This window comes from Dermacentor silvarum, chromosome 1 (assembly GCF_013339745.2).
Source record: "Dermacentor silvarum isolate Dsil-2018 chromosome 1, BIME_Dsil_1.4, whole genome shotgun sequence".
Lineage (NCBI taxonomy): Eukaryota > Metazoa > Arthropoda > Arachnida > Ixodida > Ixodidae > Dermacentor > Dermacentor silvarum.
This window is the reverse complement of record NC_051154.1, coordinates 257,845,028-257,863,919: the sequence shown is the minus strand read 5'-3', so window position 1 is coordinate 257,863,919 and position 18,892 is coordinate 257,845,028. Positions and strand designations below refer to the sequence as shown.

Sequence of the window (18,892 nt, the reverse complement as noted above, 5' to 3'; positions counted from 1 at the left end):
CAGTTTCTTCACAAAACGTCGCTTTATGCATTGAAGCACGAAATTAACTGGAACGCCTAATGGCATTTCTCCGCAAAGTTCGGGGATTATTATCTCGAAACTGGTGTCATCCTGAGAATTATTTCCAACTGAATTCGCCTTGTGTACTCCACGGCTACGATTTGTTAATTGCAATATGGGCCATCAAGTAATTAGTTAAGAACCTAATTAGTGAATTTTTGTGAATTAGTCGATTATGCATTTCAATTTTTTGTTCAAGTAATGTCCGCCTCTTCGAGTAGAACAGCTCATAACTAGAATTGGGCTATCTGCCACAGACAACCTTAAGTAAATTTTGAAAGTGATCGGTGAAACACCCTGTATATATGCGCCCCCCCCCCCCTCCTTTTGATTAGGGGGACAAGGGCCTCCCTTGCAACACCACCCGCCCCCCTCCGGTAAGTACGCCTATGTCTTTAGCGATTACCCTTCGCCATCACGCAAGCTCTTGAGCATTTAACCTTTCCTTTTAAACCAAATGCTCGCCAAACATGACCTGTTTTACGAGGCTTTGACGCTGTACTTACACGAGCAGTCTTGTAGAGCTGGACTTGGACACACATGACGCCGCATAGCTCGTTACCCGCGACCGTATAGCCCACTTAGTATGCGGCGCGCGCTCACTGATCCCGACCTAAGAGGCCGCATGAGATCAGAACACTTAAATTGCCTGCGTTCTCAGATTTCGGCGCGCCAGCTGGTGCGTCCATTCTGCGGCGCCCATCACAGCCCGGAGTGCAGCTATTGGACGCAAATCTATCAATTAAACCTTGAGTTCGTTTGCTATGCCCGAATAGTTTGCGGGCATGTTCCCGAGTTGATTGCAATTTTCACTTTGTTGCCATAGTCGATCAGGCGCGAAATTATACTGACAGACAAAAAGCGAAACAATCGCCTCTCGCGTTTGTTGTGTCTGTATAATTTCGCGCCAGATCTACTATGACATCAAAGCACCAATTCACCCAACAACGTTTCTTTATTTCGCTTATTTGGCTCAGCTTAACAACGTGTAGAATGTGCACGCTTTGCTCAGGCGAGAGAGCGAAATAAAATAAAAAATAAAAGAACAAGAACGACCTCATTTTGGTTGGTTGTCGCGCACACAGAGGCAAAGCGGGAAGAGTGGAACGATCTGCGACTATATCGGGAGTGGAGCAGATGGCGCGAACGATCGGAGGCCGAATTTACAAACCTTTCTGTTCGTAAGTGCTCTTTGACATTGGTCACGTACAGCATCAGCATTGGCTGAAATTTGTTCTTACTAACGAACCCACCGTGGTTGCTCAGTGGTGCTGGGCTGCTGAGCACGAGGTGGCGGGATCGAATCCCGGCCACGGCGGCCGCATTTCGATGGGGGCGAAATGTGAAAACACCCGTGTACGTAGATTTAGGTGCACGTTAAAGAACCCCAGGTGGTCCAAATTTTCGGAGTCCCCCACTACGGCGTGCCTCATAATCAGATCGTGGTTTTGGCACGTAAAACCCCATAATTAATTGGAGTAGAGGTTGCGAAGCGTGGTTGCGGGCGTATTTCCGGACCGTTAACTTGTACTAATACTTTGTACCCGTATTCGGAAAGAACGTTCTTACGCTAGAACTGTTTGCAAGTGCATATGCGATGCACCCAGTCATGATGCTGGGCATATATTATAATCAAAGGCGACCGGCCAATGGCAAAGAGCCCTTACGAACGGAAAAAAAAAAGCTTTGTGAAATTTGACTCCTGTATTGCCGGGAGCTACCTACATTACTGATAACGTGTTCTTTTGGGGGCAGAGCGAGTACGCAACTGGCGCTGTGCATAATTTTCTGTCCTTAAGCTTACAGGCTGAAACGACTCTCACTTTCCAGTTGTGGTTATACACATCTATATTTAGGTATATTCCCTATCCATTGCTCGTTGAGCGCCATTTGACTAACGCGGAAACAGCTGCTTCTGTCTGTCGACAGAAACAACTTGTTGTAACTTAGTAGCCTAGATGGGAAGGGACCAGTGCAGCTGTGACGGAAGCGTTTGGCGTCTGTATAGTACACCGCAAACGGGACAGCGCAGTTGCTGAACAGCTCCGCCTGCACTAAGCTCTCCGCGAGCAGAGAACACTTGCCAGCTTCGGTACGACTTACGGGCTCGATACACGTCTTCCCTGTCCATTCCCCCCACCATGGTATACTTAATAAAATTTATCCTCGCACTATTGCGAAAGGATATAGCGTGTAGACTGATCGCTAGTGTTTCGTATATGACTCATGGCTGTCGCGAGGAGAGATTGCTCGCGGCCACACGCACGAGGGTGTCGAGGCGAGCCTCAATGAAATGCTTGCATATGCACAGCGCGTGCGCCGGATTCTTGGACGCCGTCGCCAAGTTCTGATAAAGCGAACCGGCTGCTGTAATCGACGATCGCTTGAGCGCGCTTGCCAACTTTCTTTTTTAATGGGGTAACTGGAAAGAAACTGCAGGCCCTTCGTGCACCTGCCCTGTGAGTGTTGTCTGCAAAGCATCATACACCGTCGGATTGTGTCTTGAACGGTATACCGTAGCGCATATCGCTGTAGGTAACGAAGCTAGCTCGCGCCAATGAATAAGGGTGGCCAGGGTCAAGTATCAAAACTCGAAGAGTGGCTCGCGGACGTTTGTTGAACCTTTGTTAATGCTTTTCCAATTCACTTTCGTTTTCCCAAGCTTTTTTTGTGTATTTGGGATTACTTTCGTAATTTTGTTCTCACGCGCCAGCTCAATGTTGCAGTCAAGCCTTGCAGGCAGTGGCGCTGACGTCTTCCGTTTCTAATGAACTCCTTCCAAACTGGGCCCATATTCACAAAAACGCTCTTGCGCTATAGACCTGTTCGTAAGAACGCGTGCCAAGCAATCGGGACGTTGGGCACGTTATTGGCGAAGGCCAATGCGGTCCAACAAAAATCTATGGGAATTCGGCCCCTGATTTGTAAAACTCCGTGTTCGTCCCCTAGAAACTGTTTATTTATTTGTTTAGTTATTTTTCGCGCACCGTTATACCGTCAAGTGAAGTCACAGAGGCCGGGAATCAAGCCTGCGACCCGTTGCAGAACAAAAACAGAGCGCCTTATCCAATGGCGATGGAAGCGTGCATGAGGCGGGAAAAATTTTCGCAAAACGGGCAATTCACAAGTGCGGCTATGACAACCGCCATTGTCTTGTCGTCCGAGTCGGCTAATCGCAAGTGGCACTTAGTTTTCTCTTACTCTGACGGCAGCAATAAACGTCTGAACATTGGGTTACAGTTTCAAACTGTTACAGTTTCGTACGCAGTAGACTCCCGTAAGGTGAAACCGGTTGAGCCGAATTTTCGGATATGAGGAACAGTATGGATCCAATGAAAGAAAAAAGAAAGAAAGAAAACCACTTGAGCACGAATCGCAAATTCAGTCGTGCCAAACGTATTGCGCAACCGCCACTGACGCCTGCTGCGTGGCACGTATCAGTAGATTTGGAGGCGGTGACTCTGATAGCTAAACGAGAAGCAAGCAAATAGTGCTTCTGTGGACATAAAACAACTCCGCCAGCGTCAACGATGACGTTAAAACATGTAGGGCTGGCACCAGTCATTCATGAGGTTCATGAGGGGGCTTCTGCAGTCCGCATGCAGAGTCCTCCCGAGGATCTCATGAATCATTACAATGGTAATGACGGTGACGACGCTGCCCAGGAGCCAGACGAACCAGTGAGGTTCACACATGAGCAGCTGATTACAGTCTGAATACTTTTATGGATTTTTTTTTCAAACTGAAAGCATAGTAGGATTTTTGAGCAAGCTGCTCTGCCCAAGGGCAGGGCTTCTCAGGACCTATTTAATAAAGTTCCTTTGTCTGTCTGTCTGTAGGTGAAATGTCAGCATTTGTGAGAGCGCATTGCACAACAACCTTGGTTCTCCACAAGAAAAGTAGAAAGTTACCTATCAAGAAAGGGGTCAGGCAAGGAGACACAATCCCTCCAATGCTATTCACTGCATGCTTAGAAGAAGTATTCAAGCTCTTATACTGGGAAGGCTTAGGAGTGAGAATCAACGGCAAATATCTCAGAAACCTTTTGTTTACAGATGACATTGTCCTATTCAGCAACAATGGGGAGGAATTACAGCAAGTGATTGAGGACCTTAACCGAGAAAGTGTAAGAGTGGGGTTGAAGATTAATATGGAGAAGACAAAGATAATGTTCAATAGCCTGGCAAGGGAATAAGAATTCAGGATCGCCAGTCAGCCTCTAGAGTCTGTAAAGGTGTATCTAGGTCAATTACTCACAGGGGACCCTGATCATGAGAAAGAAATTCATAGAAGAATAAGATTGGGCTGGAATGCATACGGCAGGCATTACCAAATCGTGACTGGGAGATTACCACTGTCGTTGAAAAGAAAAGTGTACAATAATTGCATTCTACCGGTGCTAACATATGGGGCAGAAACTTGGAGGTTAACACAGAAGCTCGAGAACAAGTTAAGGACCACACAAAGAGCAATGGAACGAAAACTATTAGGAGTAACGTTAAGAGACAGGAAGAGAGCGGTGTGGATCAGAGAACAAACGGGGATAGACGATATTCTAGTTGACATTAAGTGGAAAAAGTGGAGCTGGGCAGGCCATGTAATGCGTAGGGTGGATAACCGGTGGACCATTAGAGTTACAGAATGGAAACCAAGAGAAGGTAAGCGCAGTCGAGGACGGCAGAAAACCAGGTGGAGTGATGAAGTTAGGAAATTCGCAGGCGCAAGTTGGAATCAGCTAGCGCAAGATCGACAGGGGTAATTGGAGATCGCAGGGAGAGGCCTTCGTCCTGCAGTGGACATAAATATAGGCTGATGATGATGTTGACAGGTTTTTGCAGAGTGCCGGCAAGCAAAAGTTACTCGGCACACTTTGTAGCATGCAAATACAATAAATGTATCTTCTTATATCTGCCTTTTGGGTCTAATGGTGTTTCGTTAATTATTGTACGCCGTGAATATTTGAGTTTACCGCGAATAGCATGCTTTTAGTTTTATAAGTCAGCTCTGTTAGGACGAACTTCTGGTAATTGGTACGGATTTTCGCGATCCCTTCGAGTTTGTCTTAAAGGGCAACTCCGGCGATTTTTTCAAGTCCAGTGTCCTTAATGAAAATTTGAATATATTTTATCTTTCGAACTATGGTTAGCTGTACCAAGCGATATGACTGCAAGTCATTTAGTTTTCCTAAAAATGCATTTTGAACATTGGTTGCGGTTTCCCTATTCATGCCGGCGAATGTATAACTTCTTACTGCCACCCCTGTGTTTGCGACATCAGAGTCTAAACCGCCGGTGCTTGTCGTCGTCTTGCCGCAGCACAATGCGCCACTGAGATTGGGGCACGTCAGCTGCCTCGCACGGCGGCTGCAGGTCACAAGCAAACGGCGATCCTTCAACGCTCTAACAGTCGCAGAAATGGTCGCTGAAATGCCCGCTGTCTAGTTAGGCAGAACGCTCCCGCGTTCTGCGTGTTTACATTAAGGTAGTGTAGGATCTGACGTCATCGAGTCATCGTAGACGTCACGCGAAGCAGCTACCCGTTTCGGTTTCGGCACCTCATTTATTGGTTATTTAACGAGTTCCTAAGCAAATTAAACCAACCTACCAGTTACAGGACTGTCAGTGCCATTTGAAATTGGCAATATCCTTATATGGTTAAATAAACGCTGAAGTTGCGCGCCCGGGCCCTCCAGCGTTTATTATTACACGCTGCAGACTATTACATGCTTTAGCAGCTTACGTCCACATTGCCAGGTTACTGGACTCGGTTAATGGAGTCGCTAATTGGATGTTCACTTAAAAAAAAAGAAGATTGCGGTCATATCACGCCGTGTGCCCGTATAAACGACAATTACTAACCTTTTATTGCCGTAGCAATTATATACGGACACTTGAGGCGCGTTCGCGCCGTCGCCGTCATGCTTTCACAGTATCGACGCGCATGTGCGGCCCGCGGCTGCAGGGTTAAAAATGCCTCCAGAGACGAGCAGTGCGTTTGGCTGCAAATGGTACGACGCAAAGTGGACGCGCCGTCACGCTCCGCTCAGTCGGCTTTGCCGAAGCCAGGGCAGCGTTCTGGCTTCGCCTTCTCTTTTCTCACCTTTTTATTCCTTCCTCCCCTTTTCTCCAACGCGTAACGTAGCCAACCGCGTACATCTCCGGCTAAGCTCGCTGTATACCTTCCGCTCTTCATATTTTATATATATATCTCTCTCTCCGTGAGCTTTCCGTCATAATCTCAAATGGCTGACTTGAATGCAAACTTTAAACAAATCTTATTCTGCGGGATTGACAAAGCTTGCGGAATTCTCGTATGCGAGCACGTTCTTCGAGATATCTGACGTCGAATTTGGCACTCCGCGCTGCTGATTTAGGCAAACACGCAGGCGCTCCCAAGCGTGAGCCAGCGTCGGCGTCACAAGTATACGATAGCGACTTGCAAATGTCCGCGTGCAATGTCGCAATGCCGTCCGAAGATGCCGGTATCTTCTTTCTTTTTTAAATTTTATATCTGGAAGCCGACTGCGAAGAGATAGGGAGAGAGAGAGAGAGAAAAAAAAAAGGAAAAGTACTAGCAGTTGGTGCCGCACGTGCCTGAAACGGAGGAGGGCACTTGGCGGGCTCTTCTGATTGTGCAAACACCGACGATTTGAAAAGCAAATTTTACGGTGGATATCTATACATATATAATACGTGCTTGCCGAGAAAATCAATCTAGCTGCACTCTTGTGAAACGATAGACGTAAGCTTCTCATATTACTATCAGCGTATCCTCGGAATTTCGTAACTTAACGGTTCAATATTCAGCACAACATTATAGTCGAAAGCTGACTATTACATGCTTTAGCAGCTTACGTCCGCATTGCCAGGTTACTCGACTCGATTAATGGAATAACTATGACTGTCGTGTCTTTTCGTAATTTGTGCAAGACCTTTCGTCGAAACTGCATGCATGCTCCTGTCTACGCAGGTCAATATTGAAAGTGTTTTGGTTAAGCACTGGCTCAGCACGAACGCGACGATCAGCGAATTGTGCGTAAAGTGTTGCTGCGTAACCGATACTTGATATCGTTCTTGAACTGTCTTCCCTTTTTTTATTTCTTCAACGTGGGTTTGCAAAATAGACTGCGTGTACCTGTAAACTGACCCAATGGTGGTACTCATCTTTCGTGACGCAATGGAAGCGACGAAAGATCGCACAGGATGGAAATACAGAAATCGAAGAGCAAGAGCGTATAGTTCGGGAACCGTACACAAGAATCGAGGCGGCCAGGGAAAATTTGTGTAATACATTCGTATGAAAGAATAGACGCACGGTTTCCGCGCTGCAGTCAACGCGTCTGTATTATAGCCTCGTTTTCTCGTAGTTGTGTTCGTCGTTGTCCCAACTTTTTTACATGCTCAAGGATCACTGCGCCAGCCCCGCCCCTCTTTAAATATCGTGTAGCCTTCAGCAGTGCGTTTGAAATAGCGCGTTCCTGAGGTATGAATCCGTTCTTTGGCTTCAAATCGGGCTGCGGAACAGCAAGCACAGCTGCTAAACAACGAGTCGCTGCTTCAACTTCATTCGACACGGACACGAGTGAAACGGGAGTAAATCCGAGAAGCACTTCCGTCCCTGCGCGTATCATACAGATGCTGAAAACCACCGCCGCGAATGATCTGTTGCCTCAAAAAAAGGCATGTAATCATTTCTGCTGTGTTGCGTATAAATAATGTTTTGAAGCCTTCCTTGAAACACCAGAATCGTACGACGTTAATGTCTGATTTTACCGACCCGCGAGTCTTCCCATTTATAGCAAAGCGCTGCTAAATGTTCTGGGCCAGTGCCTTATGTTATTTAGCCTTGGTGCAGGCATGCAACTGATTACGCTTACGCACTTCTTTGAATAGTCTACCTAAACCTTGCAATTGCTTTCGTACCGCAATATATGAGCCTTTAAAAACGGCCGTGTCTCATGTTTCACTGTGTTCGTGTCCCTCTTGTCCATCAATGTTCGACAAGGTGCACGCGTCCATGAGGAATGGACTCAGTTATACCCGAATCATTGGTCAAGAATAAATTAAGGACTTCCTGATAGCGCACTGTCGCGGGACATCTTCCTTTCTTTCGGGCAAGTGATCAGTCACTCGGTCTCGCGCACGATGCAAGCAGAGATAACACTCAGTAACGTGAAGTGGACTGTACCCGAAATCGTCGTTTATATAGCCAGAGTATGCACAGCTCAGGCTTTCGCTATGCCCAAGCATTTAATGGCCTGTACCGTCTACGCCAAACACTAAAGTATACCTGGTCCGCTCAGGCGATCAGGCCACTTCGGTTCTCGTCTCTATCTCGAACCAACGGGTAGTAATAAACCGGTCCGTGTCGTTCGGCTTGCCAGCGCGCGGTATCAACATCAGCGGTCGTACCTTCACGTATGCAGTGAAAGACGCGCAAACGCATGTTTCTGATTTGGCCGCCGAGCCAAACTGTATGTCAAGTGCGTGTCAATTATCGGTCAGCAAGGCTGAACGCACGCAAAAAAGAAACGCCCGTCTCGTTCCGTCCCAACTTTACTTTGCAGTGCAGAGCGCTCGTAGGCGTACTTCTCTCCCGGTCTCTCTTTAAATTCAGTGTATCGGGCTTCCAAAACAGACCGGGTGGCGGGCTCTTGCGTTTCCCCCTACGTTTCAAGGAAAAGAATAAACACTTTCCTCTTCATTTCATTTCCACACAGCCACTGCCGATGCGCAAGAGCTGCCAGCCGGTACGCTGCGGAGGCCTTCGGCAGTACGAAGTATAATTCGACAAGGTGAATTATGGCTCGGCGCCGCTCGGCCGCTACCTACCTCGGGGGAAACGTCGCCGTCAGAATTCGCTGTTCGTGGTTCAAGGTTAAGGGTGACCATCCGTTCCCTATGGAAATGCCTGCGATCGCCTTGTTATCGCCACTTGGCCAAGGTGTGTGAAGTCGTGTGGCGTAACCGGAAGAGTGTATGCTATGGGCGCTTGAGATATTCGGGCCTCAGCTAATACCCGTCAGGGAAAATTCCGTGAGACACGTGGGGCGCGATAATTTAGTGCACTGACACCGCGATCGTACAGCGAGCTGTCTGAAAGAAGGTGTCGGTAGTGGTCCTCGCTCGCAGCGGACCGGTGTTCGAGGAAAGAAAAGAAACGTTACAACACATGACACCCCTGTTTTTCTTCTTTTTTTTCTGAGTGTGTAACGAGCGTTGATGTAAACAGAACCATTAAACATTATTACCACTTCTGTGTATTCAATTCAGCAAGCTCTACAGAGTGTAATCACGGGTAAATCCTGACCCCCTGCCCCCGGCCGCGCGCATAGGAATCTAACAGGTGTATATTAATAGCAGTTACTTGGCTTTAACGACGACCTCTATAGCAAAATCGTGATTGTGGCTTTCTTTCTTGGGAGAGGCGGTGTTGTTGGTTCTGCCGGCGCTGGGTGAGCTATGCTGTAGCATAATTGCGCCCCTGTCAGCAGGCACGCTGTGTATTTCATCACTCTTCACCTGAAAACTACACACGAGAACACTTCGCGTTCGCATTCGCGTGGAACGCATTCCAGATGTATTTCCGACGTGGATTGTGTCGGCCAGCGACATGTTCCACAGCATGCCTTTAACCAACTAGTTTGCAGCGTTCCTGTTTGATTGTCTGTATTGCGTCACGCGATGACTATATCCGCTCTTATCCAGGTTCAGATGCCTTCCAAGACGCTATCAATTAAACCGAATAACTACAGGCATGCGTTCTGGCCGTGATTGAGCCTGAAATGCTCGCGACGGCGGCTGGTGAAGTCCCAAGGCGAAGGCACTTGTTTCAAATACGCTCCCGGCGATTGCGGAAATCATTGAGTTTCTACATGTAATACTTATAAGAAACGCACTATACATAGAGGCACGCGCATAAAATTGTATTTTTGAGAGCATTTCAAGCAGCGCTACGGGGCCAGCGGGTCGTATTCTACTGCTGTCATTTCAGTAAAGAAGTGACGAGGCAAAAAAGCAATAAATAAATAATAAATAAATAATAAATAAATAAATAAATAAATAAATAAATAAATAAATAAATAAATAAATAAATAAATAAATAAATAAATACGGTCGTGTTTCTCGTGCAGTTTCGCTGTCCGTGTGAGCCAACGACGTGCAGATTCTATCAATTGTATAATAAGAAACAAAGTAATTTTCAGTAGTTATCTATACCCGAGAAGATATCGTTTTATTTCTCACGCGCAAAGCAATTACCTTTGCTGCATCTCTTTTCTTCGTGCTATTCCCGCGTATTCTTTCTCGTTGTGAAGTATTCCTTGCAGCTTACTGGAGCTTATACTAAGCTGAAATGAAGATACTTATCGGGGGCGAAGAGGCTGCGGATGGTGGATCACTCACTTCCCATGAAGTACGCGCACATCATGGCCGTGAAGGGCTGCGACGCAGCCTCTCTGGACGCTCCCGAATGCTTGATGAGTCCCACGTAGAGGACGGGCGTGGAGCTGAGGCCCACCCAGCCGAAGAATGCGTATAGGGTGCAGAATACGCCCAGGTACCAGGCCCTCGGGGAGTCCGGGCCTTCGCGCACCGCCTTGCGGGCTGCTCCACTGGTCTGCGGCTTGGCCATCGGTGTCGATGATCAGTAATGCCCAGGGTCCTGCGAGCACGAGCGCGCCACTACGTCAAGCGCATCGTCTGGCCAGCCATAACCTTACAGCTTCTGTGGAAGGTTTGTGTGTGTGTAAGTGAGTGAGTGAGCGAGTTAGTAAGCGCGCGCGCGTTTCCTATACAAATGTTTACTCTGTTTCATAGGCAGTTGTAAGAGTTGCAAAGGTTGCGACCAGGTGCAGATGTTGCTCGCCATTATACGCAACAACTTACTGAACGCACAGACAATTGAACTGCAAACAAGTGTTTTATATGTCTGCTCACTGTATGTAGGAAATAGACAATCATTGACGCATTATTTGTCGACTTTAGGACAGCTTACGCTTGTTGTCCGCCGCGGTGGTTGAGTATATAGCTAAGACATTCCGCTGCTGAGCACAGGAGCACGGAACAGTCGCATTCCGACGGAGGCGGAACGCAGAAACGTTCGTGTAACACGCTTTCGATGGTCTAAAGTATTCCCGAGGCCACCCAATATACCATGTCTGTCAGAGCCCAGTGGCTTGTTTTGGGACATTAAACCCTATCAATACAATTGAAATGTATATATATTTTTGTTTACTTCCTTTTATGAAACTGTATTGCTGGCAAGAGCTTCACGACTCAGCCGGCGATCTCTCAGCTTTCCATTCACTATATCCCCCTTCTATTTGTCCCTGTACGATATCAATCTTTTCTACTTGCGGGTTTTTATCCGGGAGGGGGGGGGCACGGGGGGGGGGGACGTTTTTCACGCGTAGTCATTAATGACGACCCCCCCCCCCCCTCCCACACACACATGTTTTGTTTTGTTTTTTTCGGACAACTTCAACTGACCCGTTGCTTTCTTATCGCAAGCTAGCAAACTTCTCATTCACGAGGGGCCGAGTATGCTTTCTCACTTCGCCACCATGCCATGGTCGCAGCACATGGACATGTATAGTGCGGTGAGTGTCAACTATTAGCAATGCACACAGACGGTCGCGCCGCGTAGTGGCCAGTGAGAGAAATATTTCAAAGAGTATCCGCACAGTCAATGGCAGAGTCTTACCGTGTGGCTCTCTATGCGCGGGCGCGTTCTGTTTTCTTAACAGCTTCTGCATACGCTATGGAAGAAAAAAAAAGTGTTGCGTACATCAGTGCACCAACCGAGCGGTGAAGGATGAGATAAGCCTTGATTTGTTTCCGCTGGACGCGCATCTTAAAACGAAGTCGGCGGTGAAGCTGCGGATCGGCAAGCCTGTGACTCCGCCAATGAAAGTTTGTAGCGCACACTTCGTCGCCGAAGACTTCTTCTGGAGCAACATCGGTTAGCAGAATGCTAATCGTTGACATTTTTCACGAAAGCATAACGATTACGCTTTTACGATGTGGTAGTTGTAGCTTACGTGAACGGCAGGTTCAATGCGGCACGAAAAGACAAGCTAACAAGTTCGCGCCTATGCCTTACTACGTCCGAACGCTACTGCTACAGCTGAATATTTGTAAATAAGGCTGCCCAAACGCTCCCGCAACAGTTGATTATTTGTAGAGTCATTTAGGCAGCTGGTGACTGGTTTTCGAGCGTAACTGACGGAGCGTAACTAGGTTCGGAGCTTCGTGCCGATAGCTAGCTCTGTGGAATATTTGCTTGCACTGATCTTTTTTTTTTTGATTAATTGGAAAGCAAGATCGGTGCAAAAAAGAAAAAGCAGATAGGCGTGCAGACACAGACACAAGAGAAGTGGACAACACAAACGCCGTTTGCGTTGTCCACTTCTCTTGTGTCCGTGTCTGCACGCCTTACCTATTTTGCATCATGAATCTTTACCAACTAGCTCAGCTCTCTGTCGTTCCATGATCGGTGTACGTTTTCTTAAACCAAAAACGCTACACTCCAGCCATAGCGTTCGTTCTAGATACGCTTCGCGTCGCATGCATCATTCAGAAAGGTTAAGGGCGTCATTCACCGTAAAATAACAAGCACGCACGCACTTCTCGTTATGCACGCTTTTGGTTATGCAGCGGCATTCCGCAGCCGATGAGAATAAAATCTGAAAAATAAGAATACACTCGGCGTGCGACGAGAATGATGAGAAAAAGCCCGGCGTGCTACCACACGAATGCGCAGTCGCCTATTCTGATACTCTCTCGGTCCGCCATCATGGATCGCCTCGCGCGCCACCTGTAGTCCGTGGGCATTGCGAATAGTGAAAGCGTTAATTAACGTCGGCTGAAACAGAACTAACGGTAGCAGCTTCAGCCTAAAACCTCGTCCGTTTTTTCTACACCTTTTCATTACTTTTTTTCCACCCTTTTCTTGCGGCCGAAAAGAAGCAGGCTTCATTAGACTAGACAAAAGCTCGCTGTAATCAGCGGTCAACAATCAGCGCTATAAGGTCGGTTGTCCTAAATGCCTTCCTTTCGCTGAGCCAGCAAACGCCTCCCCATCATTGCATCCTTATGGCCCATCATCCGCGTCCTCCGGCCACCAACCACCTGATTTGATAACGCCGTGCCGGGCTGAGAAAAAACAACAACAAAAACAGAAAGGCAGGCTGTCCAGCGCCGCGTCTCCTTTCCGATTGGACCATAAACGGAAGCGTGCGCGGTCGTCGTCACCGTCACATATACGCCGCTCAGGGGCTATCGTGTGAGCCCTGACGCCGGTGTACGGAACAGCCATTTTGTAGCGATGCCTTTCCGGTGCTAATGCCTTTTCGCGCTTATCGCGCTTTGTCAGTGGTCAGAGCGACGGTCCGCTCGCTTTATCAACGGGATCAGCCGGCCGTGAGCGGTGGATGATAAGACTAGTACAGAATAAGTCATAAGGCATCGCTACAAAATACCGGCCCTGCTGCACTTTCACCTCTGTTGGCAGCAAGCTTGCGGACTGCTACAGAACGTGCGGCGTTTTATTGAGTAAAAGTACCCGCAGAATTAGGGTAGCCAGTTCAACTTGAAAGAAACTTGATTGTAATGGTTTTTTAAGTCACTTGTACGCATATACAGACACTTTTAGTTGGCTGTCGAACTTTTTTCTAATTTGAACTAGCAATTTCGTGCATATTTTTACATTCGTGAGTTCTATTGCGCGTCGAAATTTCCAGGTGGCCTGGAGAGGAGCATGCATTTAGATCCCTAACGCTTATCACAAACGAGAAAAGCAGTTCAAAACCTATCACCATCACTGTATACGACGGTGATAGCTCTTGGATTGACTCGAGCAAGGTAGACTCGTAATCAGGAATCATTTTTACTTCCCATACCACGTGTGTGGCGCCTAAGCGAAAACATGTGATAGAAGCCTAGATTGCTCAGTGACCCGTGCAATCAATGACAAAGATCGGTTGAAGGCCATTTTTTGTCAATGTTCTTTTTTCTTTCTGGAAATTCAGGCACTTTCAGCAAAGTACGGAAATATAACACATGAATTTGATTAAAGAAAATTCCCAAGCCTGCGCTGTCGGAATCCAAGCCAATGTCTTGGCGAAAGTATTTTAAAAAGTGCGGCGCAATATAGGATACAAATGACAGGAAGAGCAGCAGCTTGAGCTTCGACACTAATGATTTCATGTAATGGGACATGCAGCGCGAGCTATTGACTTTATAAAGGAACGGGGTGGTCAAAGCGTGAGGAGACATGAGTGAATATGGTGAAATACATTTGTAGAGATTCTACTTGTGGCATGATTCTTCACACCAAGGCGCAAGAGTACGGACTATAAACTGTGTCGGGCAACTAAACACTACGTATTTGTTGTTATTCACACCATGTATGTAGATTGAAAAAGAAAAAAAAACAATAAGGGACCGAGATTTGCAGGGAATAGCTATCTCTGCAACTTGTGATTTGCCCAAATGGCACGGTACTACTGTTCAGTAACGACAGATGGTAATCACAACAGAGAGATAGAAGCAAAGGAAATGCAGGGAGGTTAATCGGGAAAATAGTATGGTTTGCTACCCTGCACGCGGGAAAAGGAAAAGGGGATTAATACAAAACAGGAAGGGAGAAAAATGAGTAACGAAGCGGAAATCGGCACACACAAATTCTGAGGGGGCACACGTCACTATCACAGCCAATGTCATCGACCCGCAGACTGCAGGACGCGAACTAGCTCCCTGGCTGCCTTTAGCGCACGCGTCAGTTGTGACCGCTGTCCTAACGTTTTTTTTTGTTGTTCTGCCAATGACCCTCTGTACAGTGTCTCTAACGTGGTACACATCACTCGCTTCTCCGTACTATAACGTGGACAGATGCACTGAAGATGTGCGATTATTTTTATCACAGCCGCAGCTGTCACATGTAGTGCTGTCGACCCATCCAGTAATAAACGGGTATGACTTGGTAAACAAGACTTTCTTCACCCAACACCAACACACACTTCACACAACAACAGCATACACAACAGAGTTTTTTCACACCTTGATAGCCCAGGCACTAGGTATAGATCTTCAAGACAGGAGCCAGTGAATGTAGACAACTGTTCGTGAAACTCGTCGAGTTCCACAAAGGCCAATGTACTATCACGTATCACGGAGCGAAGTGTAGCTGCTGCATCTGTTCTTGCTACTGTCATGCGCAGAACAGGCAGAATACACTAGAGTAAGGCTGCAGAATAATCAATAATTGAATATCAGTACAGGCAGCGCTTTGAAGCAGTTAACGAAATTAGTGAGTCGCAGGGTACTTGGATAGTCACAAGAATATTCATGGAAGAATAAAACTAAACTGGGTTGGAGCGCATTTCGCAGCACTCGAGTCACAAATGGCAACTTGAAAAGTTAAACTAATTAATGCCTTGTCGCAGTATACTAATCAATGGCACCGAAAGTTGTGCGACAATAATGAAGCCTGCAAAAGGAAGCTAAGGACCGCGCGGTGAGCGACGCAAGAGAGAATGATATGCGTAATGTAAGACAGAAGTTCGGATTAGCGATTAAAGACGGATATAATATCAAGAGCAAGAAGTATATTCCGGCAAGTCCTGTAACGTTCAGTACAGATAAGCGCTGACCCATTAGAATATAACGCAACAGTGGGCCAGGAGAAAGGAAACGCAGTCGCTGAAGATTAGGCGCAGCCGTCTTTGAAGGAAAAAAGGTGGGACAAGGCCAGTGGAAGACAAGCACAGAGAACACTGACTTACAATTGAGTTTACTGGCACCAGGTGACCAATATTTAAGCATTTAAAGACAACAGTCCTAGCAGTTGCGCGCGCGTACAATGCTATCGCATATTTCTCCTACTGTCTAATCCTTTTTCTTCCCGTTTCTAGTGAATATGTCACTTATTGCGGACGATAATTGCCAGATTAAGTAACACTTGGGCAGTTTTATCAGAACAACAAGGCCCTTGAAACTGGAAAAAAATTGGAAGTAGTCAAAATAACAACAACGACGTAAACAAACGTGTAGCTCAAAAAATGATCATCAAACGGTAAATGTTAACAATGAAAATAAATTATCGTTAAAAATAAACTATAGCGCCACCGAAAAAAAAAAAGCTTCCCCGGGGAATAAAATATTGAACGAAGTACTACGAAAAAAAAAATGGTGGTACATCCATCCTTTAGCGTTGATTGGCGACTTTAATGCGATTAGCAATGCATCTTGTGGTTGGTGTTGTTGATATGTTATCTATAACGATTATTGTGAAAGGCGGTAGATACCCAGTGACCCAGGTTGACCTCAAAGAGGTTCAATGAAGAGCGGCCCATAGCCAGTGGCACAAGTTGTCGCCAAAGTAATTCATTGAACTGCACCACATACGCAGTGTTACACACCCAACGAACCAAGATGGCGGGAAAGAAGTTATAGGCGTGGACATACATACACAAATGCATAGAGACATACCGCAAACTGGGTGAAGTTTCTAAATAATGCTAATTGTATATTTAAAAAAAAACAGCAAACAGCGCGAAGGAAAACAACACGAGCGGCTGCGCATTTGCCACAACAGTACAGGGAAGGAAAAAGAAAAAAAAAAAAAGAGAGCGAGAAAAAAAAAATCTGTGCTGCACCAGTCAATGTTGCAGATAAGCTCTTTTCTAGAAAAAGAAACAGACGGCACGCTGACACAACACATATCGTGACGTTCAAGAGAAAACGCCTAAAAATATCTCGCGGGTGCTTTGATTCTGGTAGCTTCTAATCACGAGAGTCTGGTCAAGAAACGGCGTACAGAGGGAGTGGTGCAAAATTAGGATGGGTTCGGTTGACGCAGGAGACGGAAAATTGGAGACATTAGGGAGAGAGTCCCCTCTGCCCTTCAGTAGAGTTATTACTCTGGCGATCACGACGATCAATTTATCAAGGCGGCCATAATATTTCTCTACTTTGTAAATGACGTTGCGCTACTAAATTTGGAATTTTTCATAGATGACAGGCATTTGTAGTTCTGAAGTTGTAATATGGCTGTATTTGCTACGAATCTAAGCATCTCCCACCATGGCCCACTTTATGTTTTTCGTGGCCATGACGATCACAGCGGGTGAGGCTAACTGAAGAGCAAAAAACAACAGCATAAGAAAAAAAAAACTGTAGCCTTTTTGTTCAGTTTCTTGTTTTTCATTTGGCCATGGCGCTCCTGGGTACAACAAATAATTTTCTGTCTGCGCGAAGAGCTTTTTAAAGTAACTCCTGATGACGCCGTGAGATTCTGCCTCTGTGTTTGTATAAGTAGCAGATACATCGGTATGCATTCTTGCGATATCACAATTCTCTCTAGTTAGTGTTGCAGTATACACAGTGTAGAGTAAACGCACAGGGAAAGCAACAGGGAAGACGAAGATGTTCTGACGTTTCAAAAAAGTATATATATATATATATATATATATATATATATATATATGTGTGTGTGTGTGTGTGTGTGTGTGTGTGTGTGTGTTCAGTGCTTTTCAACATGAATTACTGAAATCAGTACGCGTGTTGCAGAAATAAAAGCATATGTGGACACACATGAATGATCAACACATTTCTTTCAACAGCGCGCACAGTTAGAGTGACGTTCGGCCCACACGTAGCAGTACAACAAGATAGAAACAGCGAGACGGACAGAAATAGAAGAAACAGATTTTAGCCGTCAGCACGGGATCTGTCGCTTTCGCTGACACTTAGTGCGTGAACGCTTGCTGGTGCGCAGTCATGTGATTAACATAAGCCTCATGTAGTTACTGTACTTTGAAGCATCAATTCTATTCACATTTTTGAAGAGCAGTACATTAATTTTAACAAGATTTATCGCCTAATTCAGTGCAACCATTGTGCTTACTGTCACTTCTTGACAAGTTGCGAGCAATTTTTATGGCTCGCAACTTGTCAAGCAACTTAGTATTTCTTTTTCCGTTTGTTTTTGTAATAATTGGTAATAACGCACAATGTTTGCAGTATGATAACAAAACAGTTCCGCGCTCCGCGGATAAAGCATAACAAATACTGTGGTCGGTATCATTAAGGATTTATTCATTTATTTAATTATTTATTCACAGGCTAAAAACAGTTGATATATTACCACAGGGGTTCGCACCGGAGCACTAAAAGACGGACTACTGCTTCACTGCTAGAGACCAGTACTTGTACTTTCTAACCGAGCCAACTTGCGAGCTAACAAATTTCACTGTAAGCCTGTGCAAGCCGGTGCAATTCGGTGTAAGCCGCTTTGCTTCTGCTTTGCGAAGTGACCGGTGTCACTTTATGAATGCGCATACAAAGCCTTCATGTGCTGCTTGGCATACGTCGATGTCATTTATCTGACGAGTGGACGAGTTGTCCAGTGTGCGAGATAAAAAAAAGAAAAAGAAAAACAAACAAGAGCAATCCTAAGAAGAGGGCAAAGCAATACCTTAAAAATAAACAGAAATCAGTACTCGCGTTGTTTTTTTTTTTTTTTGCGATACCAGTGCTGCAAAGACAAAGGTTCATAGACGAAGTTGCGTCGGCGTAATAACTCTCGGAGCAATGCTGCGGACAACCCAGGCGTGCGTCTGATGCTTTACAATCCGAACGTGCATGGCGCCGGCCTGGTGGTATAAACCTGGCTTAACAGCTCACGGCGGAGAAGGCTTTGCAGGGGGCATTTGTCTGAGGATGATTACCCGCGCTTCTTCGCGTGTGACCGTTGACTGTGAAGGCGATGGAGATGGCATAGTGCGAGCCGAGGACATCGGCGAGTCTATAGACGGGGAGTGGTTTAAGAA

At 46.2% G+C, this 18,892-nt stretch overlaps 1 protein-coding gene across 1 annotated transcript in view; it reads right to left on the bottom strand.

Annotated features, from left to right (window-relative positions):
• LOC119439718 (uncharacterized) overlaps positions 1-18,892 on the bottom strand; it is a 43,527-nt gene that overhangs the window by 14,702 nt on the left and 9,933 nt on the right. The window contains exon 3 of the mRNA XM_049660872.1: positions 10,464-10,722. Coding sequence (XP_049516829.1) covers positions 10,464-10,692 — 229 coding nt within the window. The 5' untranslated portion in view covers positions 10,693-10,722. The remainder of the gene's footprint in view (positions 1-10,463; positions 10,723-18,892) is intronic.